This window comes from Periplaneta americana, chromosome 2 (assembly GCF_040183065.1).
Source record: "Periplaneta americana isolate PAMFEO1 chromosome 2, P.americana_PAMFEO1_priV1, whole genome shotgun sequence".
Lineage (NCBI taxonomy): Eukaryota > Metazoa > Arthropoda > Insecta > Blattodea > Blattidae > Periplaneta > Periplaneta americana.
Genome location: NC_091118.1, coordinates 216,659,730 through 216,684,284, shown reverse-complemented (window position 1 = coordinate 216,684,284; position 24,555 = coordinate 216,659,730). Strand labels below are relative to the sequence as shown.

Here is a 24,555-nt window from a genome sequence, read left to right as displayed (position 1 = left end):
ATATTTACGCACTGGAGACGAAGAAATAAGCTTTATAAACAATTTTAAAACATATAACTTAAGAATTAAGTAGAGGGAAAATTGGTGAAAAAAATGTGTATTCTTTCAAAATATGTGAAATATGCCAAAATATTTATTATGCACCAAAATGTGTAAAAATATGTAACTTTAAAACATTGGAATAATGATCTCTTTGATATGATTCGCCAACATTTTAGCTTTCCTTATAGCTACATACAGTGATGGACAGAAATATTCGTATGAACCCTTTATCTTCATTAAATTAAACATTCTGACGAATTAACGTTATAATTGTACTAATTTTTCTTTTTATCATAACATAATTCCTTATTGTTTCTATCTATAGTGAGGATCACGTAAGTTCAGTTCCCAAACAGCAAATATTTCCGTCTTGTCAGTGTTGCCAACTGTTACCAGATATCACCACATGTAGTAAAATCACGATCCTATGTACTGAATGACTTCTTTACTCACCGTACTTTACCTTTATGTTGGAAGGTTATTCTAAATAGTTTCAATTATAATTTCTAATATATTTTCGTAGGCAAACTATATGAGAAATGGAGGAAATGAATCACATGAGAAGTGTATTGATATGTTCTATTCTTTTATTCCTTTACATTATTATTAGTATTAGCATTAATAGGTTACTAGACGTAAATATGCAACAAAGTATAGTATATAATATAATATTTAAGAATCAAATCTGTTCCAAGACCAATTAAATTATTGTCACTTCACTTCAAAGATTCCAGCGTACATATACTGTACTTCCTAAAGGTAGATAAATTAATAACCAATTGACTTTTGGTTGGAATTCGAATGAACTTCTGATTATCTTTTGAAGTTAGTAAGGAAATGGATAATACAACTAGGCTAAAACTGAAATAATAATAAATCAACTTACAAAAATAATTTTGGTCCTTAAAAGCCATAAGTAATTTCACTTCTAGATACCTTTTTAAAGATTTCATTTGTTTGTAAATTGCTTAATAATGTTACACTTACACTTATTATTTCTGCAACTCCACGTCTGTCATTGAAAAAATGTATGATACATAACTGTGAAGTCTCTTTTTGGCTTTTGTGTCCTAAATTTAAATAAGAAAAAAACAAATGATTCAAGAAATGTGAGTTGGTGAAAATTAAGTACTCAATTAATAAAATAATTACTACCAAAAGAGTATTTTATTAATTCCATACAAAAGATGGATTACACAGAACAGGTAGCCAGAAATCATACATTTATACACAACATACAGCATGAAACGATCATCCAAAAATGCTTTTTGTACACAATAACATCTTTCAAACGAAGTGAAATAGCCAATAAGTTCAATAAATATTACGCTAATAAGTAATAACTATAATTAATAATTATCTACAAGCTGTAAAAGGGAATAAAATAGTATATTGTTGAAATTAGGGGGTTATGGTTTATTATGTATATTTATAATTTTAATTACTTTTTCTACATTTAATTATATTTTAATTTCTATTAGATTAGTTGGTGGTGTGGTTGTTAGTTTTATCTGTGTACGTCAGACTATTAAGGAAAAACTGAAAGAAATATTAAATCTACAATCTACTTTATATAACAATATTTAATCAATAACTGAACATTACTATTAATTTAATAACATAAGACCCAAAACATCTCCAAGTCCAGACAATACACATGCTGATTTTCTTAAACATGTTGGCAAACAAGCAAACTCACTACTTTTATCTTGTAATCTCATCTAAAGTACAATATCTGTCTGGAGAAAATCTATCATAACATCAATTTTGAAAAGCAATCATTCAACTAATATCTTTTTGAGTTATCGGCAGATACCACTTACTAGTATGATAACCAAAATTATGGAAGAGATGATTTCATAGATTGAATTGGTTCCTGGAATCTAGTAACTAACTTTCATCTTATTGAGTTGACTTTAGAGAATTACATTCAACAAATGGACAGATTTTAAATTTTAGTCAAGATATTAAAGATATTTTAAACAGAAAACAAAACACCTTAGCAATTTTAATTTATTTTAAAGGATCATATGGCTCTGTAGATATAAATCACTTAAGAAATTACAAACTTAGGGTGTCCATGATAAAGTGTTACACTGGGTCAGTGACTTGATTATTTGATTCATTGTCACAAATATGTAAATAGAGACAGATTCATCTGGGCTTCCCACATTGTTGTTTTCAGGAATACATTTTCCAATATTAAAGTCGATGGTCTAACTAAAGAAATAGATCTTATGATAATCTCATCATTTGCAGATAATATGGTTGTCTAGAACAAAAAATCACAGTCCACAAATTTTAATAAATTGAGCCAAAATCCCAACAGACTTTTTGACTCTACTTGGAGAACTCAAACTTGCTCAATTAAGGGAAACTTTACTAATAAAACACAATCCCAAGTTATTTGAAAATGAATAGTATATAAGTTAACCTTAACAGATGATGTTAAGAAATGTGATACTTCTCCAGACATTTTAAAAATCATTAGAAACGATAAATGATCTGGTCAGTGAGTGACTACATACAGTATTTTTTAAAGATGGATCCTGTTTACCAAGCTATAGATGTAGTGGTTTGTAGTACAATACCAGTATATTCCCTTTTACAGGGAATTATATTCAAACACTTATTTGCCCCATTTTAACCGTGACAATGCTTTTTAGTTCTTTTAAACATTCTGGTTATTGTATTGTGTTTGTGTTTAGTGAAAGATTTTAGGTAAGGCGCAAACAGCCATAGTAGCTGACGCGCCCTTTTTAAATGCCACTAACTAACTAACTAACTTCAAACACTGACTAATTTTGATAGTGAAAATTTAGATACACTTTTAAGCTTACAAAATCTCCAGTATCAACTTCATAAATCTGAGAAGGCTGTCATACTATCAGATTCAAAATCAGATATTCTTGCTGCAGTATTGGACGTAACAGCATGAACTCTCAATATTTTACAGTGTTTTAAAATTTCAAGCAAAATGGTCGAATTACATCGACGACTGGTACTTCCGTGGATCCATGAACTTTATGGAGTGGGAGGTAATGAGGTAGCTGAAAGGAAGCAAAATTACTGTAATGTTATCTATACCTGCATCTTACCACACTGTTAAAAGAATAACAAGATCAGAACATGACAATGTGGTAACAAAAATCGGAATGATTCTAAAGCAAATGAAAAAATTGCAATAGGCCATCCGGCATCCGCTCCACGATGGAGGAAAATCCTCAGAAGAAACCAACGAATCAGACCAAATGGGGGATCCAACCTACCCTCGAGTGCAGCTCTAAATTTGCAGGCCAACGAGTCTACCGACTAAGCTACATTGGTGGCTCCACTAAAAATATGAGGTACATGGCACTCAGATTATTAAATTGACAAACCTAAACAATTATTCATCAGTTAAGCTATAAAATATAATACACAGCAAGCAAGTTAATTCAATTTAAAAGTATCATCATCATCATATCCCTCACGTATTAGACCCTACAGGATCTGTTACGGTCTCATGCCAGCGCTTTCGTGGTCTTCCCAATTTCCTCTTTCCTCTTGGTACATACGTAAGAATCTGTTTAGGCCATCTAGTGCGATCCATCCTTTCGACATGTTTTTTCCACTGAAGTCGATATTGTTGAACAAAATTAACTATAGATCCATTTTGAGTTCCTGCAATATGTCCACATTTTTACGGTGTTCCAGCAAAGAGCATCCCGCTGTTCGTCTCATGAACCTCATTTCCGCTGTCGTCAGCCTTTGCTCATCAGCTTTTCTGATTGTCCATGCCTCGCTACCATAAGTGAGGACCGGTCGAGCTAGTGTTTTATATACCTTTAGCCTTGTATGTTTCTGAACATGGGAGGATTTGAAGACGGCATTAATGACGCCAGTGATTTTTATAAATTTAGATATTTTGTTTGACATATCTTCATCAGTGATGTAAGAGAGGTTATAACCTTAAATAGTTAAATGAGTTAACACGTTCAATTAAAGTATTATTTATCATGATCTTACTTGGAATTGGGTTCTCTCCCGAAAATGCCATGACTTTTGTTTTCTCTTTTGAGATTTCCATATTGAAATCAGAGGCGATTATTTGCAAATTATAAATGGCTCTTTGTAAAGCATCCTCTGTTTTAGCGATAATAACCTGATCGTCGGCAAACATTAGTGTATCGAGAACTGTGTTTCGATTAATTTGAATTCCAGCATGATGACTTTGCCTCCAAATGTATAAAATATGGTTCATATATATAATAAACAACAGAGGGGAAAGACCGCACCCTTGTCTAACACCTTGGTTGATGGAAGTCCAGCTAGTAGTTCCGCGTTCAGTTCTTATGGCAATTTCATTTTGTTGATATAAATTATAAATGGAGAGAATGATTTGGTTTGGCACATGATCATAGCGTAAAATCACTAAAAGTTTATTTCTATCAACTCTATCAAAAGCTTTTATGAAATCAATAAAAGCTAAGTGGGTTGGAATATTAAATTCTCTGTGCTTTTCAATTAAAATCTTCATGGTGAAATAGCTGTCACAACATGATCTTCCTTTTCGGAATCCATTCTGTTCTTCAGTGATTTTGTCTTTGTAAAGATGTGATAGTTTATTTTTGATTATGGCTGTATAGATCTTATATCCAGAATTGAGAAGACTTATACCCCTGTAATTTTCACATAGTTTTTTGTTTCCTTTCTTATAAATGGGTACTACAATGGCTTTTTGCCAACTTTCTGGGGGGTTTAATCCTGCCCATATATTGTTTAAGAAATATAAAAATCGATAGGTAAATTCTTCTCCAGCGTATTTAAAAAGCTCGAAATTTAAATTATCTTCACCTGGGGCTTTCCCGTTTTTTAAACATTTATATACTTCAATGAGTTCATCATAAGTAATAATATCTGTTGTGTTGTTGTTGGAAAGTATAAAAGTATAAACAATTCAATCAGTTGAAATATACAGAAATTGATAATACATATCATGCAAATTACTTCAAATTACAAGCATAAACAATTCATCACTTGTGGTATACAGCCTACTATTTAATTAACAGCACATATAATTCATCAGTTAAGCTATAGGCCTACAGTCTACTATTCAATTTACAGCATATATAATTAATCAATTAAGCGAACCAAAATATAGTACAATACATAGTAAAATAATAAACCTAATCTAATAACTGAACTTCTATGAAAATCTACAGTGGCAGTACTCATATTATCACAGGCCATGATTGTCTCAAATATTTACAAAACTGATATTTCAGAATCTCCCAGTGCCATTTCTGAAATCTCAATGAAGATATGGATCATTGTCTTGACTGTCCAAATTTACACAGCTTTCAATCATCTGGTTAAATATTGGAGTGCAAGATAACAAATGACATCAACTGCAGAACACTTGGTATCAATCAAACAACAACTTCATTACATTAAGGGGGGGGGGGGGGGGAAACTGAAAGAATTAATTGTATATAGACACAACACATAAGACAAGGCCGCTTCAGGACAGTAATTGGCAAGGCTCTGTTGTCTTAGGATTCTTATGTAGATTCAATTTCACCTGAAAGAAAAAAGTAGCATCTATAAGTATGCCTAATCATGAGAAATAAGAGAAACAGTTGCAATAGTAGTAGTAGTAGTAGTAGTAGTAGTAGTAGTGATAGTAATGATGATAATAATAATAATAATAATAATAATAATAATAATAATAATGACTGTAAAGTATGGAAATTAATATTGCAATGTAATATCAAAAGGTGATTTCACACCATCAACTCTTATCATTTAGTACAACAAATCTATTATATTCAGTTGCAATCACCAGTAGCTGTTCTTTCCTCCATTTTGTTGTTGGCTGATTTTCCACAAGTCTGCTATGATATGCAGCACTATCCATGACAATAACGCATTGCCCTAATGTTCTCAGGTCAACAACTGTGTTTGCACCCACTTCTCAACTAAGGGCCATTCATAGCACTATGGTAATCCTGACTTTTCTTTCAATTGCATGAAAAAATTAAATCAGCACCTGCAATAAAAATTATGCCTGGGCATATAATTACATCACATGAATTCACAGCATTTAAATAAAGAAAATAAAACATAACATAACATGACATGAGATCCTCTTTGGTGAAAGGCTTTCCCACGTTTTTATTTAGTCACCAGTTTTTATATTTTTGTACCCTGATTTAAAACATTACTCTTGCCAAATTTATGTAAAATATAAATCAATATAACTTACCGAGTATAAATCCACCTTTCGTTCCGGCATCTAATCTTCCACCCTCATTTGTTGGTCTACGAATAACACCATTCATGTCACTGGAAACTTCACCTGGTTTATTCCATGAATAAGTGGGTGATCCTACTTAAAAAAAAACAGAGAGAGATAAGCAATTCACATTGACACTCTAAGAGACACTAAAATTTTAAACACAGGAAAACCGTTCAAGAATTTTATAACTAACCTCTAGTTATAATATGAAACTATTAATTGCAAAATATGTTGTTCCCACCTGAATTCATTATTAGTAGCCTATATTAATTGCAATTTCATATTCCACATAAGTGTTAACCTATTTGTTAGTAAAAAATTCAATCACTCAATGTCTCACAATACATTGAAATTTACCATTCATAAAAATCCAAATCTCATCCAAGAATACTACGGGCTTAGGGTTCTCACGCTCCACACTTCTTATATACTCTCTCAAAAACGAATAACATCACTTTCTCGTACATGTGTATAAGGATCCCCTTTGCTCCATAGAAATTTCATCTCTTTCAAAATTTTTTTCACCGGTGATAAGGATCCTCTAAATAAATATGTTTCATAATTATCATTCATATGTTCCACAACTTTTGCTGCTGTTAGTACTTCCCCTGTAACAATAAATGAAAATTATGCCATATTTTTATACATATGACTAATATCAGAATTACATTACATAAATCAACACAATAATTCCTGTAACTTCCCTACCTTTATGTAACTTGTCATAAATAAATCTCGCAATTGCATCTTTCGTAAAATCATCAGCATCAGTCACTGGATGTTTACGTAGTCTATGTTTTCCTGGTGTCACAAGTGGGGTCCCCTTCTGTGAATTTGTTATCACTTTTCTAGCTGTAATATCAAACAATAACATAACACTTCTAAAAATTGTTATATCATAAAATTCATGCATGATACCAACATTTACAGCTATATGAATAGAAAATGATCAACATGTTAGGTTGGGTCTACGATAGGTTTAAGTAGGCTAATATTTAGGTAATTCTCCAGAAAAGCTACATCAAAGAAGGCATAATTTTATTTTGTTTAATTGATTTCTGTGATATTTACATAGCGATAAACACGTGGTTTTAGTTCACAGCCACAAATACTTTCAGCACAAAAATCCTTTGACACTTACCTGTATATTCTAATGCACTGTTGTATTCCCTCCCTCAAACTTGTTACTAATTACCAATATAACATGCGAGAAGTCCAGGACGAAGAGAAATGGTTAGTTTCCCAGTAGTGCGTCCTCGCCCTCTCGAGTGTTATATCTTAACAAGTACTTTGGATGGGGTAGCTTTTCTGAAGAAACACAATATTTAATATTACTTAGACCAGTCATGAATAAATTATTTAGCCAGAGTCAACGTTCCTATGCTTTATAGAGTATGTTATATAGTTATTATATAAAACTGAATTATTTTTAAGCACCATAACAGACCAACATTCATGTAATATTTGCTGGAATATCAAGTTAATAATTACAATATGACTTGTATTTTCTTCGGCCGATGTGGCATGTAAATTGTGATCTGAACGGTTAATTTAATACCAAAAGAGAAAACTGGAAATTTACTTTCGTGCTGTTTGATTATTTGCTCGTCTAATTTGTAAATGTATTTAAGCTACTGCAGTATTACAGTATCTTAAATGTATTTAGTTTGGAAAAAAGAAAATCACTGACTTGATTAAACATTTAGGCCTAATCTAAAAATTTGTTTTGTTTGACCACAATCATGAAATTATTAGTGCAAACTCCTAAAACTGAATACCACTTTGAAATGTATGCTTAAGAATACTTACTCCTAATAATTTTGCTATTCTGGTTGTAATTGCTGTCTCCATTAGCATAATTCCTTCTTCATTACCTTCTTTCTTCAACTCATTATACATGTGAACTACAGATTTCTGAAGCGTACTCTGAATGCCACACTTTTCTTCCTTGGAGGAGTCACTGCCACACTATTTCATTTTTTTGATATTGTAATAAAAATCTAAACACGAAAGAAATTCATTAAAATGTGAAATAATATTTCTATCGATTACCCACGTGCATTATCACGCCCAAGTATATTATATTTATTCGTACTTATCTGACTATTCTGGAATTATAACCACAACGCAACACATAAAATAACTATTGTGCATTAATATTAATACTAATATTAATTAATTATTAATAAGTTCGAATTTTACTATCTTCCAGTAACCGACTCAGAAACCTAGTAACTATTAAATTTTCAAGAACGCCACTACTGACGCCGTTTAAAACGAGTACGACAGTAACACCAACATAACAGTTACAAAAACACTACCAGTTGTATTTGTCAGTACCGAAATTCGAAACGAAGTTGGCAAAAGAAAATTCAACCTTCAAACTAGAAAATCACCATAATCCACTAGCATATGTAGTAATGGGGGAAAAATGGTTAGGTTTCACCCTTAGGGTATCAAGTTACCTGGTCTTCCCTATATACAGAGAAATCGGTGTCAAACTGAACATAAAGCGACTAGCAATCGTTTGAACCATAATATGCTAGGACAGGATTATTCGAATATTGCAATCGTGGAGACAAACTATACAGTAAAAATGCTGTATACATTCGCTAGTGCTTCAACCATCGTTTTGATGCAGTCGATAGACAAACGAGTCACAATATTCTCCTGACACGCAAAGCTGTAACACGTGCTAGTGTAATGGGACGTAAAGGTAAAGAGACAACTATTCAAGAAAGAAGAATTACTGTATTATAAATTTACACAAACAACAGAAGACGTATGCCGAAATTGCAAATGCTGTCAACAGAAGCTGTTCTACAGTGTGTAGTATTATAAAAAATGTTAGAGAACGGAAGACATTAATAAATAGAGAGCGCACAGGTCGTCCACGAAACAGGGAAGAAAGGGAGATTATTAAGACAGTGAAGAAAAATCCAAAGGTGAGTGCATCAGAAATAGCAGCTAATTTACAGGACGATTTTGGTACAGATGTTCATCCTAAAATGGTAACTAGAGCTCTTCACCGGGCCGGGTACAATGCCAGGGTGCCATGGAGGAAACCCTGTATAAGTAAGGTAAATAAATAGAAGAGACTACTGTTCGCAAATGAATTTGTCGACAAAGCTGCAGGGTTCTGGAACAAAGTTATATTTTCAGATGAAAGTAAATTTAATATATTTCATTCTGATGGGCGACTTTTGGTCTGGAGAAAACCGAACACAGAATTAGACTAGAAGAATATTATATCAACAGTTAAGCATGGAGGTGGAGATGTCATGGTGTGGGGGTGCATGTCGGCCACTGGTGTAGGAGAACTGGTATTTACTGACAATTTACCCTTGGACAAGTTCAAGTACATGCAGATATTCCAGGACAATCTTAAGAAGAGTGCAGATAAACTTGGTCTTTTAGGGGATTATTATTTTCAACAAGATAATGACCCAAAACATACCGCAGAAATTTTTCGTTTGTGGATTGTCTACAATACACCTCACACTTTGCACACTCCACCCCAATCCCCTGACTTGAATCCAATCGAACATTTGTGGTCTGAACTGCAGAAACGAGTCCGGAAACATCGAATATCCAACAGAAATGATCTCAGACAGAAACTTCTAGAGGAATGGCATCAAATAGGGCGGAATGTCACTGAAAAATTAGTTTCTTCCATGCCTGTACGATTGAAAGAAGTCATTCGCAGGAGATGGTGGGCAACTAAGTACTAATGTTTGTTTTGTTTATATTTTGTGTCTATTTTTGAATACTTTTGTCCAAGCTTCTTGTAGCCAAATCATACAATGTTTTTCTATATACATTTATAACATATGACAATACAATTATTTATTTTCTGTATACATTTATAACATATGACAATACAATTATTTATTTTCAGAAGCATTCTCGTTTCTCTTCATTACATTCCCACCTACAAGTAATTTAAAAGCTAATTATTACTTTCCCGAATACTTTTGTCCATCACTGTATATAGGAACAAAATATGTAATTACATAAAATCCGGGCTGTACATATCAGTGATGAAGCTAAGGTATAAATACTGGGTAGCCTAAGCTGAAAAAATTTGCTTACTTTATATATTTTTATATAGCAGAAGATTCTCGGCTTTTCTATCATTTCTTTTTGTGACAGACCCCTCAAGAAGGTGAGGTCCACTCATTTTCACCCCAGAAGAGAATACAGATACTCATATATCGTTGTTGTTCCTGCAATAACTCCTATGTGCAAAATATAAAAGTTTTCAGTAGGAAGAAAAAACACATTTATTCAGCCTATGGCAGCCGTACATAGAAGACTGTGAATTCTTACATTTTCGAAAGAAAGAAATATAATTGCAAATAGGAGATTTTATTATTTGCTGTATCACTATTTAAGTTATTTAATAGAGCAAAAACCTAAAAATGATAAATATGTCACATAGGAGTTATTGCAGGAACAACGACGATATGTCTCATAACACTCTGTTAGCGAAGCATATTTCTTATATCATGAAAATTGAAAATTTATACTTTGTTTTCCTCCATGTGCTTTTTTAATATGTAAATTCGGTGTCGATCTTCTGTCTTTGTAAGCACATTTTGTTTCATACATCCAACTTGAATAGGGCCTACAGTTTCTCTTTTAATTCTACAAATAATGACTTCAATGTGCCATTTTACACAAAATTAATATGCACAACACATATTCACTTTTGATCAAACTAATACTCAAAACGCAGCTCATTCAGAGAAAACCAATATGGTTGGTTGGTTGGTTTGTAGCCAAAGTTCTGGTATCATGGCAATGAAGCCATTAGCTCTCTTGCAGTCTAGTATTTTTCCGTGATGTTGAGGTGAACAGGCAAGGCTTCTCAATTTTCCAGGTGGTACTTATCCATGATTACGTCCTTTCCACATAACACACAATTGGGTAAGAGGGAGATGCTGATTCTATGTAAATGAGCTGCCAAAGAATCATGCCCGGTCAGAAGGTAGAAGGCTGTCACTGCTGAATTTCTTGGTTCTTCAGGGATGATGTTTATATTTTGGAGGAGGGGTTCCCATGATTTATCTTTAGCTGATTCCTTTATTCTGTTCAGAAATTTTTGTTTGTGTTGAATTTTTTTATTTAATGTGACAGAAATAAATGATTTTTGAGTAACATGTTTTGTGTTACGGTGCAGCCTTTCGCAGCCAGTTGCCCACCAATTCATTCCCTGTAATGCGCAGTGCGCTGGAAGCTATTGCACAACTATTTTCTTGCCAGTTTTTGGAGCTGCTTGATCAGGGTGCAGCACTGAGAAGTTGTGTGGAGTCCTTCCTGACTTCTTTATAGAGAAAAATTTATAAGTTCCTCCAGCTCCTGCAGCATCAAAATCGGTTAGTAAAGATCAATCGCTGTAAATGTGTAGCCAGGTTTCACAACGATATTTGCTATTAATTATTTTGCTACGTTTGGATTTGTATCGTTTTTAACAATTGTTTATTGTTAGTAAAATAACATGTGCAAAAATACACTCTTAATTCTTACCTGAAGGAGTAAAAAACTCGTGCTCAGGGAGTTATCTAAACACATACTTAACACAAACAAAGATAATTATTTGACACAAAGTGGGTCAAGAAAAAAACAATTATAGGAATAAAATACAATTTCAATTTTAACAATTTAAATCATACAAATACATACACATATTAAATTAACATACTAGGGTTGGATAAAAAGTAATGGCAACAGTTCGATATTTCTGACATGGCTTTATTCACAGGGGTACAACATTTACGTACCTTCTATATAGTCGCCCCCCTTATTTATTACCTTTTGCCAAATGTTTGGAAGGCGTCGTACACCATCAGCGTGTCCATCTTTGTTGATGTTCTGTATTGACCACCCTAAAGTATGGATAAGTTCATCTCTGATATTGTATCGGGTCCCTCGCAGTGGTTCTTTCACTTTGGTGAAAAGATCGTAATTGCATGGATCATATCGGGTGAGTACGGTGGATGTTCCAGTAGTCCGTGCTTTCCGTCTGCCTTGGAGGTACAGCGTGGTGCAGTATTACCCCATCAATGTCATATGCCACAATGAACATCTTCACAGCACTTTGTGTAGGGCGCACTTTCTTTGGACAGGGAGAACCAGGATGCTTCCATTCATTTGATTGACATTTCAAGTTTGGTTCATACGAGCGAGTCCAGGTTTCGTCCATAGCGACGATTCGTCCAAGAAAGTCGTCACCTTCCCTTTGGTACCGGTGCAACAAGGCCTTCGCGGAACGCTTTAACCCATCGTGCAACTGTGCGATATGGCAACGCTGCATCGCCACATGCTTCACGCAGTCCCTGAAAACATTCTTGTGCACTATGACCTCGTGCCATTTCAATTTTGATCCAGGAATGTTGCTCTAGTATTGTAAGGATGGTCGTAGGGTGCTCGCACTATCCCTATGAAAGTGAACGTTCTACACACTGCAGTAAATTGATGGAGTATTGTCGCCGCTGGCTGCACTAACTCATCTAACAGTCCTTGTTCATGTCCACACAGCTGGCAGCTCTCGAATGCACCATCGTCACGTGACAGCAGTGCTGCCATTACTTTTTATCCAACCTATGTATATTCTTTAAAAATTAAATTCCTAACGCTACTTTTGAAATTTTTTATACTAAAATTTTCCAAATTTGGGTATTTTTCAATTATTTTATTGTATAACCTTGGACCATAGTAGGTATCATAGCTAAGAGCTGGGCTTGTTAAACACTTCGTTTCCTCTAGTCGTATAAAATCGGATCTTTTAGTTACATATTTATGATGATACAATTTGAATTTATTACGATTTTTATCTATGAAGTTTAATAAGGCAATATAGTAAATCTGTTTAATTTTCAAAATATTAAAATCAGTGAACAAAAGCTCGGATGAGTAATCAATTGGTTTATTTTAATTATTCTTTTCTGAATAAGTATTAGTGGAGTGAAATTAGAATTACAAGCATTTCCCCATCCTAAAATTCCACATTGGAGAATGGATTGAAATAAAGCTAAGTAAATGAGACGAAAAAAATATTGACTGGTAAATATGACTGAAGTATAACAAAGATATAAAGTTTTACGTAATCTATTGCATGAATATGTAATACGTTTATTCCATCGTAAATGTTGGTCAATTGTAATGCCTAAATACCTAACTTCTGAGGATTCGGTTAATATAGGACATTCACAATTTTAAGAAGAACAATAAGAATGACGAATTTTGAGCCTACAAGAAGATTGAGGAGATTTAAGACCATTGGACCGTAGTGAAAACGGAACAACAGTTGTTTTGGATATGTTTAAGGGAAGAGCATTTGGTTTGGTTTGGTTCCAATAAGTTGTTTCCAGTTTGAATAGTTATGTATTCCAAGGGATTTTGTCGGATTTGTGACATTTCAATGTTAGTTTGGGGAATGAGATGCATTTGTAATCTTTTAACTTTCTGCATAAATCCTTCTTGTGTGTTTAATTTAGTAACTTAGGGAAGATTTTGTATTTTCTCAAATAGTCTGCATTAGACAGTCTAATTAATTTCTCATACCGGATTTCTGCTTGTTCTTGAAAGTCGTGTATCAGTGGCTTTTGTTGAGTAAGTTGTCTCATTGAATCTGTTGGTGTGGATTTCCCTGCACCTATAATTAAATGTACTGCTTGGTTTTGAAATTTTTCTATTTTATTTCATTGTTGTGGGGTGCATGTGATGAGTATTTCACTACAATATTTGAGGACAGGTTTCATGTACATATAAGTGGAATTTAGTGTACCGGTACATCTCTGGCTTCCCCATTTGCAGCCAGCTAATCTTTTTAACAGATTTAATCTCTTTTTGGCTTTTTCTATTACAGTATTAATATCATCTTTTCAAGATAATTTGTTACCAGTATCAAATATGACTCCTAGATATTGTGAATTGATTGCTCTTTGTAAGGGAAGTCCATTAAGCTTGATGTTTATGTTAACTGGTTTAGTGACATTTGTGAATATTTGATATTTAGTTTTGTCTGCATTTACTTGCATTAGGTTAGTAGAGCACCAATATTCCAATTTAGTGATAGCTGTGTTAATTTGGGTTTCCAATGACTTGAGCTTATTCTTTGGTTTTGAAATCCAGATGACGAGGTCATCAGCAAAAAATGCAAACTTTACTTTTTTGCCAAATATTTAGGAAGATCGTTGATAAATATATTAAATAATGTTGTACTCAACACTGCTCCTTGAAGTACACCCATAGCTGTGTGTTTGTATTTTGAAAACTATGACTGATATTTAACTGTGTTGAATCGCTGTGTGATAAAGTCTTGTAACTAACAGAGCATATTACCTCAGATTCCTATTTTGTGCAATTTGTCTACAAGCTTAGGCTACTCCTCCATATGCTGTCATAAGCAGATTTGAAATCAACGAAAACAACTGCAGTATGTTCTTTTTTGTTCATGGCTTCTTTAATACCCTGACTGAAATAAACAACTTGTTCGTTAGGTGAGTGCAGTGGTGATATTCGGCCGGCTCGCACCAGTATTGACGAACCGGTTGTTAAATTTTTCTAGGTAATATTTGCAATTACCATGGACATATACAGTATATGTTTAACATACATTACTGATTGTTAAACTTTTTGAATATCATCACTGGGTGAGTGGTATTGTATAAAGCAAGGGCGTGCAGTGTAATTTTTGTGTGGGTAAGCTCTGAAGTTTTCTTATTGACATTTCTTTTATACATATTAGTCATGACTTATGAAACTTACAGCTTTTCTAAATATATATATACATACAGTGTGATTAACGAGGATTTACCGTCCCTTACGGAGCTTATTTTTAGCTTCAGAAAACTAGCCAATTAAAGAAATGGCACTTCTGAATAGTTCATTCTCTATTTGTAATATTTTTTTCCCGTAAAACTAAAGAAAAAAGGTATTTTACTAACAACTTCAAATTGATGTAACTCTGAAAATATTGTGATTAGAACAAACATTTATATGACTTTTTTCTCAGAATGTCTTCGCAAATAAGCTCCATAAGTGACTGTAAATCCTCGTGAATCACCCTGTATATATATAGACTGTTTTAGCTACAGTACTACAAAATGTTAATTAATAATATTATAGCATTCTTTCATTAGGCTTACTTACATGTAATATGGCGATGAACAGCAACGACAGTAGCTGTAGAAATGTATTACAGTACTTATAAGTAAAGTCCATTCTTCTTTCTTGTTTTGTGAACTTTTTGATTACATCTTCATAAAATGTGGCAGATTGTATCACTTATGAAGAAGTCCCTTTTCAATGGATAGAAGTGCTAACCCGTTAAGACGTTCTTGGCTTTGTGTTGATCACTGGTATGATTTTATTCTTCTAAGTGCAGAGAATGTTCGCTCTACGGAAGCTGTGGTGCTAGGGATAGTGACAATAAGTAATCCAAGTTTATAGACTTCTGGTAATGCTGTGTCAAGTTGTTTTTTCTTGAGTGTATTAACACCTGGTACGGATGTTGTCCAGAAAATTCATCATAAGAGTAGAGCACAATGAGTTCATTTTTCAGACTGATAAAATCAAACGTGTCCGACTGATTTTCTTTCAAAATGTTAAATATAATAGCAGGAAAGTTCACCCTAAATTCTTCGTACTTCTGAGGTTGTAACAAAGCCACAAAGTTTAAGTTATGCATAGAACTAAATCTTTCGTCAATTTGAAAAACTATTGTATCGATTATCTCAATGTAAAGGGCCTTTCTTGCAACTTCAGGGTCTTGTTCTGTGCGACGACATTTACTTGGAGTTCCATCATCTTCATGGTGGTAAACTACAGTTTCTATCCTTATAGAATCCCAAAATTTTCTGAGATTTTGGATATGTCTTTTTTGTTTCTGTAATTTTTTCACAGCAATGCTGAATATCTAAAGATTTGAACTGTAGTATATTGAAAAGTATGTCAGTGTAGCTGAATATCTTACTGAAAATAACTAATAACAGTGATGTCTCAAAACTGGTCAGAAATGTAAGGAAGCCTTGTGCAGTAACAACTGTTACACTGTCCCAGGTAGAACTGTCTTCTAATATGTCTTGAAAAAATCCAATGAATTCATCCCTATGTTCCTTTACAGTCTGAATAAGACGCGGTGTGAAATTCCATCTAGTTGGAGCATGTCTAGGCATTTTCTTTGAGGTATATTCCTTAAGCCGTTGTTCTTTTGGATGATTTACTGAAGAAAGAACCCAAACCAGTTAAAGTCTGTAAAAATATTCTGCTCTCTTTCAAACACGTAAGTGATTGGGGCAAGATTAAATTTAATTTATGACAAACAGTGCACAAATATTGCCTTAGAATATTTTTCAAGAAATTTAGTTCTCAGACCATTTGTGTGACCAGCCATGACAGCAGCTCCATCGAACGTTTGAGCAACGAGCTTGTTGCTTATGTCATACTCAGTGGCTATACTTTGGACATGTTCGAATAAACCACTAGCAGATCTATCATTGCTTACATCAGTAAAACATATGAATCTTTCATTAATCTCACCATTCTCTGAATCAACATACCTAAGAGTGGTTGAAAGCTGGGATGCATTCATAATGTCTGAAATTTCGTCTAGCATGATTGCAACAAATGACGTTTTTGAAAGTTCTTGTTTTATGTTATCCATAACAACATCACTTACAGCGAGAATCAAATCATTCTGTATTCGATTTGAAGTTCCGCGGAACGTGGCAGAAGTTTCCAGATGATGGCTGAGTCATATTTTGCAAGGTAATTGAGCGCACCTAAATATACTCCTTTGTTAACTGCCTCTTCTGACTCACAATGACCACGAAATGGCAATTCATGTATGGCTAGAAAATAGATTGCATCAATTAACCTCTTCAATATTCCCTGTTCTTTCGCATCATTTCATTGTGTTGCTCGACAGTGACACGAAGTTGTGAATCTGACTGTACATCTATTCGAGATGATCCAAATGACTTAAATTGTAAAACACTAAAAATATATGCCTGTGACTTTTCATGTTTATTAATGGCATTGTGCAGATTTTTCAGATTATCATAACCATTATTTTTAGACCAAACTGTTTCTTCTTTAGAAAACATAAGACAGGGCCAGTGAAAGAGTTTATTTAATTTCGCACTTCCTGCAATCCACTGAGTTGGGACGCTTGAAAATATCGAGTATATTCTTTTCCTTTGTCTTTATGAGCTGCAAAAAGCGTTGGCATTTCAGGACATGATCAATCACTTAGTATTATGTTTAATTTTTCTTCTAAAGAATGTAATCGAAATGTGTGTTTCAATAATTGTTCAATAGGACATAATGAATCACCCATTCTTAATCAATACCGTATTTAGCTTATACACAGAAAACTACGACATAAATTGTCACTCACAAAGAAACAAAATCTTCAAATAACTGAAAGATCCTGAACACTATCTCAATTGACAAACAAATCTCATGTTTCACACACACTGCCAAATTCTACACTGGTATTCTTCTGCAGGAAGTCAAGTCTGGACAAGCGATAATCCCAGCGCTTATTCTTGCTGTGTACTGGCGTATAGGCAATACAGTGGTATACGAGGAAATTTTCCATCCTTGTCTACTGTCTGCGCATGCACCAGCACTGTAAAATGAGGCTTCAGGCAAGCTGTGAACGAAGAGCTGCCTTACTGCAGAAATGTAGTTAATCCAGAACACTTATATATAAAGTGCAGAATACACTTTTTTAAAAAATGTTCATCTATAAGCTGAATGAGATAAAATTGATACATTAATTTGAAGTGTGTCTACTAGGGTATGTGGCGCTTACCCCACTTGCCCTAAATGCACGCCCCTGGTATAAACCCAGATTGCTGTTTTGAAAACAAGTTGTTGGATTCAAGGAACCAATTGTGACGTGCAGCAATCATTCTTTCCATATTTTCCATATCTGGCTTGTAAGAGAAATAGGTGTGTAGTTATTAATATTAGATGAAGTTTTACCTTTCTTCAAAATGGGTATAATACTGGTAATGATTTTCTTTTTCAGTTAGCAGATGCTGGTACTGTAAAACTTGTCTCCAAGGTTCTTGATAAATTCTGAATGAATTAAATCTGGACCAGAGACTTCATTGCATTTAAGAGTCCCAATAGCTGCATCTAGTTCATGGATTGTGAAACTAACAACAAACACTTCTCTTGTGTTTCATGTAAACACACCTCTTTTGCTCATCTTGATATTTTTTCATGTTTTTTCTAACTTTTTGTGAGTTGTTGTGATTCTATATATTATTGTATATGTACTTAAAAAGGCGTTTGCAATAACCTGGGGGTCTGTTAGTTGTGTATTTTTGTAAATTATAAGTGAATTACTTGGTGGATTACTCTTTGTGATATTAGATATAAATTCGGGTAAGCTTTTATACCATCTTTTCTATACCGGTAGTCCATTTTAGAGATAAAATTGTTAAAACATTGCCTACAAGGGCGCACCCACGGGGGGGGGGGGGGTCCATCGGGCCCGGACCCCCCCCCCCCCAAAGTTGTAACATTACTACTGAATTTTTAAGCGTTGATAGCATATAATTCCGTTTACTCTAATTTCACCGAAATGATTCACGTCCATGTACAGTACGTAACACTTCTGATTTTTCCTGCTAGCCAAGTCCATCTAATGGCATCCTACTATAATCGTTGGTAGCTAGAGCTCTCTGCTGCTGAAAATGTAGCCGAGTGCCATCAGCCAACAAAGAATGCACAATTCTGTACTCGCTGTGTTCCAACCATCGCGTTGTCATCACTGCTTAGCAGATTGAGTTCAATGTTGCCAAAGTATCTATCATTGATTATAATAAGTATTGGCGGTATTTGACTGGTCTGTGTTTGATTTTCCAAGTATTTGTGTCTTGAAGAATTATTAATGTGAAGTTGTGAAAACTGTTATGTGATATATTAACTTAATAGTAGTATTAGCACAAGTGCTCACAATGCAAAAACATAAAATTACCAGTTTTTTCAGCTCGGTTCCATCAAAGGTGGCTAAGTGCAATATTGAGACTGTACCTAACCTACAACCAACGAGTTAGAAAGAGAAAGATATAGAGTGGTCATTGCCCCGCCATGTTTGAAGAAAATTGAACGACCGTTGGTAATGAACTTATGCGCCCAAAACAAAGTGGGCGTTGTGATAACTGACATTAGAATCGTCAGCTGTCTTAATTTCGTTTGCATAAATCAGTTAAACTGAAGTGGAAAAACCTAGTATTTCGTCAAATACGTGATAGGAACTTAATCTAAACTTATGTACGCTAAATTTAAAACACTTGAGCTATTCCTAGAAGGAATGCTTAAAAGAATAACCTAAGCAAATTTGTCATGTAGTATGACAAGAAGTCCTAGCAAATATACTGAAGAAAATGTTAATATTCCTAGATTCTTTTAAATGCGACCTGCAACATTGCCTATAAAATGAACGAGTATGATTCGGATGATTTTATTAAGTTGTTTTCCCAGTCTCTACACGTTGCAAAACTATTTACTATACCATAAGATATAGAATGAAAGTAGGCCCTATCTGTAGTAAACAACCTTTACCTCCAAGCTTATAACGTGGGTGAAACATGACAAAACACACTTTCAGTTTTTTTGTTACAGTAAAGTATAATTATTATCGAAATGTGAACGTGAGGCCAACAGCCGGCTGGTCTGTCTGAGCCTTTCAAGGGCTGTGGCACCACAGATAATTATTAGTGTATAATTGAGCACCCACGTACAATAATGGGGTAAGTAGTTACGAAATATATTCATACTTACCCCATTATTGCACGTGGGTGCTCAATTATGTTCTTTCATGTCCTTCCAGTCAAAATACTAACAACAATACGACCTACCCCAGAGTTTTGCGTTATTTTGGATGCGAGTGTCGAAATACAATTTTAATATTTGATTGCTATTACTAGGTTTGAAACGGAATTGCAGCGGTTTTATCCGTATTTAGTTTAACTTTATTACTAGTGAATCATTTATTTGATTAATCGTTTGTCTTCGAAATAGGCCTAACTTCTTATAAGCTACAGCTCATCGTCTTCTTGTATAAGCAGTAAGGACAGAAGGAGCAGAAATAAAGGATGCCGGTGTCGAAATACAGTTTTAATATTGTATTGCTATTTGTTTTTCACTGGGTCTGAAACGGAATTGTATTGGTTTTATCCGTATTTAGTTTAAGTACATTACCAGTGAACCATTTATTTTGTTTATGCCGGGCGTTGTTACACATTTAAGCATGAAAAAAAAATGCTGCTAATTAACAAAACTATGGACTTAACTTCATAAATTTACATGAAATATGATATATCAGTTGTGTTTTTCCTTTTGACATTGCAGTTATATGCAGCACACACAACAGGCATGTTTTTTCTTCGTTTTTTTTGTACTTCTTACCTCCGTTATACAACATTGTAAGCAGACGAATTTTTACAAAGGTGGGCGCTTAGCTCAGATCTGCCGTGTTTCGCGGTGGCACCGCAAAGAGCGCTGTACAGGACAACATGGCCACTCTATAGTCTTCTCTTTCTAACTCGTTGCCTACAACATGATGCCAATATAGGTATTCTTGAACCGTCTGCATCGTCATCATCAACCCCAACATCGGTATTACTGAATGTGGACTCTAGTGGTAAAGATATAAGTTCTTTTGTTAACAGAGTACTTTCATCAAGGGAGAAATTTGAGACACTAAATTCCATTTGGGTGCCGAATGAGAATTTCAAGTTCCCAGTAAAACCAGTTGGAAAGAAAAAAAAAAACCTCAGTTTCCAAAAGAGATGGCTCCAACGATGGAAGTGGTTAGCTTATTCAGACAAACAAAACGGTGCATTTTGTAAATACTGTGTTTTGTTTGCACCTCAAGAGGTTGGAATGCACGAAGCTACACCAACAGGAAGGTTAGTGAATCAGCCATTTGACAATTGGAAACATGCATGTGAAACATTTAACAGGCATGAAAAGTTACAGTATCACCTGAATTCTGTGGATACTTACACTAAATTAAAATCTATCGAACAAGGTAACGAATTGCCAGTTTCTTTGCAGATTGATAAAGCATGAAGAGAGCAAGGGAATGTAAATGTTCAAAGGATACTCCCAATAATTAAAACCGTTATATTTTGTGGCCGCCAAGGCATACCATTACGTGGGCATAAGGACTTCGGTCCCTTTGATTTGGAAAATCCACCAAATCATAATGAGGGAAATTTTAGAGCTTTGTTAAGGGAGCGTGTTGATGCAGGAGATGATAACTTAAAGAGCCATCTATTAGTCTGTGGAAAAAATGCAAGTTACATAAGCTGGAAGACACAAAATGAAATTATATCAGCCTGTAACTCTATTATTCGTAGCCAAATAGTAGTGAGAGTGACTGAGGCAAGATGTTTTGCTATCTTAGCTGATGAAAGTGTAGATGTCAGTGGGACTGAACAGTTTTCTCTGTCAGTACGTTTCCTTGAAAATGATAGCATCAGAGAAGAATTCCTACAGTTTATTCCAGTTTCTGAGACAACTGGAATAAATTTGGCTAGAACAATTCTTGAGAGCCTCACTCGATTTAATGTTGATTTGAAATATATGAGAGGGCAAGGATATGATGGTGCAAGTGCAATGAGTGGACAGTTTCAAGGTGCCCAGGCCTTTATTCTTAAAGAATGCCCTGCCGCTTTATATGTCCATTGTGCTTCTCACAGTTTGAACCTCGCCATATCAGATGCATGTTGTGTTCCAGAAATCAGGAATTGCATTGGCATTGTAGGTAAAGTGTGTGAATTTTTCAACACTCCCAAAAGGCAAGATGTATTAATAAATAGTATAAAAGAGCTTTGTCTTGAAAATAAAAGAAGCAAACTCGTCCAAATGTGTGCTACTAGATGGATAGAAAGACATGACTCTGTGATGGTATTAATGGAACTGATGGATGCTGTCCTCCCTGCATTGAAAACCATTTCTTTGTGGACTGACAAGGATGTATCTTCCAAAGCCGATATGCTGAATTCTTCAGTGACCAAGCCTGCATTCCTAATTTCCCTTCACGTAATCAACAAGCTCTTCTGTGTAACAAAAACCTTAAGTGAATACCTTCAGAAGACAGATATGAATTTGGAAAAAGCACTTAACCATGTAGAAAATGTTTTAGAAGTGTTACAAGAGGTTAGTGATGCAGCAAAAGACCAGTTTAAATCTATATTCTCGACGGTTTCTACTCAGCTGTCGTCACTTGGAGAGGAAATTAGAATCCGTCGATGTGCATCTGGACAACGTTCACAATTCCGCAGCAATGTTCCTGCTGATAATGCTGAGGAATATTACAGGAGGACTGTATTTTTGCCATTCCTATCTAATATGCAGTCTCAGATAAAAACAAGATTTGCTAAACATAACATTTTGACAAAATTTTTGCGTCTGATCAAGGAAGATGGGGTTGCTAGTGATTTTATAGTTCTGGCCAAGTTTTATTCTCAAGTAGATACTAATTTTTGTGTCCAAGATGAGGAATTGGTATGTGAATTTGAACTCTGGAACACATTTTGTAAAGGAAAACAGTACAAGTCAGTGTGGGAAATGTAGCCTATATTGCATGTGAATATGATTTCTATCCTCATGTGAAAGAGCTGTTGAAGATTTTATTAACATTGCCAGTGTCCACAAGTACAAGTGAAAGGTCGTTTTCGACTCTTAAGAGATTAAAGTCATACCTGAGAAACACCATGGGAAATGATCGTCTAAATGGTCTTGCTTTGCTAAACATCCATCATGATATCACAGTTTCTCCACAAGATGTGGTTACTGCACTAAAGATAAAGCCAAGAAGACTGGATTTTGTTTTGTAAAAAGAAATTGAAAGAGGTATGTTTGTGTGTATATGTGTGCGTGCGTGCATTTATGTAACTTGACGTTCTTTCATTGGACCCCCCCCCCCAAGAGAAATTCCTGTGTGTGCCCCTGGCTGAGAGTACTTCTTTCTTAAATGTGGCCACTTTACAAGTTTCCAGTCTATAAAATTGTCTCTATTACTGTTCTCTTCTGCTTGTTTTCTGGCTGAATCACGAGCTACTTTTGATGTCATTGATTCTCGTTCATGTTAACATTTTGTTTAAAAAACTTAAAATTGTTTAAACACACGTTAAAAGTGTTAAAATTTTTTAAGAAGGTTATGTACCTTAGACAGATGCCGGTTCTGTATCATCTTCAGTATCCTATGAACTACTGATGTTCCTGTTGATCTTGCATACTGCCATTTGCATTCGTCAGTTGTAGGGGTGGGGGTGAGTTGCTCCTATGGTGGGGGTGTTTGTTTGTGTGCTATGTATCATGATGTCGAATAATGTGTGGGTATTGAACTGTAATTGTGTATTAAGTATATGTTGTGGGTGTGTTATTGTATGTTTGTATATTTCGTATTGTTCTAAGATGTTTAACTGTGGACTTTTTGGTGTGATGTGTAGAATTTCCATATCTGTTTCTATATTATTGTAGTCATGATTATTGTTGATAATATGTTCTGCGTAATTTGATGTGATGTATGGTTTGGTTATATCTTTAATGTGTTCTTTATATCTTGTTTGAAAGGTTCTTCCTGTCTGTCCTATGTAAAAATGTGGGCAACTATTGCATTTTAGTTTCTAAACCCCAGTTGAATTATATTTATTTGAATGTTTGATGTGATTATTTAGATATTTCTGTGTTGTGTTATTTGTTTTGTATGCTATCTAGTATTTTAGTTTTCTGAATGAAATTGCAATTTTGTAAGTATTGGTTGTGATATGTTAATGTTATTTATTTATTCTCACGTGGTGTTTGTGTTGGTTTGTTCTGTTTTTGTTTTGACTTTTTTATTAGTGTGTCTATCATGTTAGAGTTATACCCATTGTCTTGTGCTATATATTTTATTGTGTTTATTTCTTCAGTATTGTTGTCATTGTTCATTGGTATGTTAATTAATCTGTGTGTCTTTGTACGGAAAACTGCATGTTTATGTTGTATGGGATGGTTAGACGAATTGTGTATGTGTGTTGCAGTTGTGGTGGGCTTCCTGTATATTTTGAATTCATGTCTATTATTTGTTTTGGTTATGGTGATGTCTAAGAAATTTATAGCTTGGTTACGTTCTGTTTCTATTGTATACATTAATTTGGGATGTATTTTGTTGAGTTGTTGATGTAGGTTTTCTATTTGTCTTTTGTTTCCATTAT

General features: G+C 34.4%; 1 protein-coding gene across 4 annotated transcripts in view; it reads left to right on the top strand.

Moving 5' to 3' along the window:
• Positions 1–24,555, top strand: part of LOC138695124 (uncharacterized) — a 293,372-nt gene that overhangs the window by 21,368 nt on the left and 247,449 nt on the right. For 2 of the 4 annotated variants that reach the window (XM_069819546.1, XM_069819544.1), the window contains exon 4: positions 21,019–21,258. In XM_069819546.1, the coding sequence (XP_069675647.1) occupies positions 21,233–21,258 (26 nt within the window). In that variant the 5' untranslated portion in view covers positions 21,019–21,232. Of the gene's footprint in view, positions 1–21,018; positions 23,210–24,555 lie in introns of all 4 variants that reach the window. The other 2 variants (XM_069819543.1, XM_069819545.1) reach the window with 1 other exon arrangement.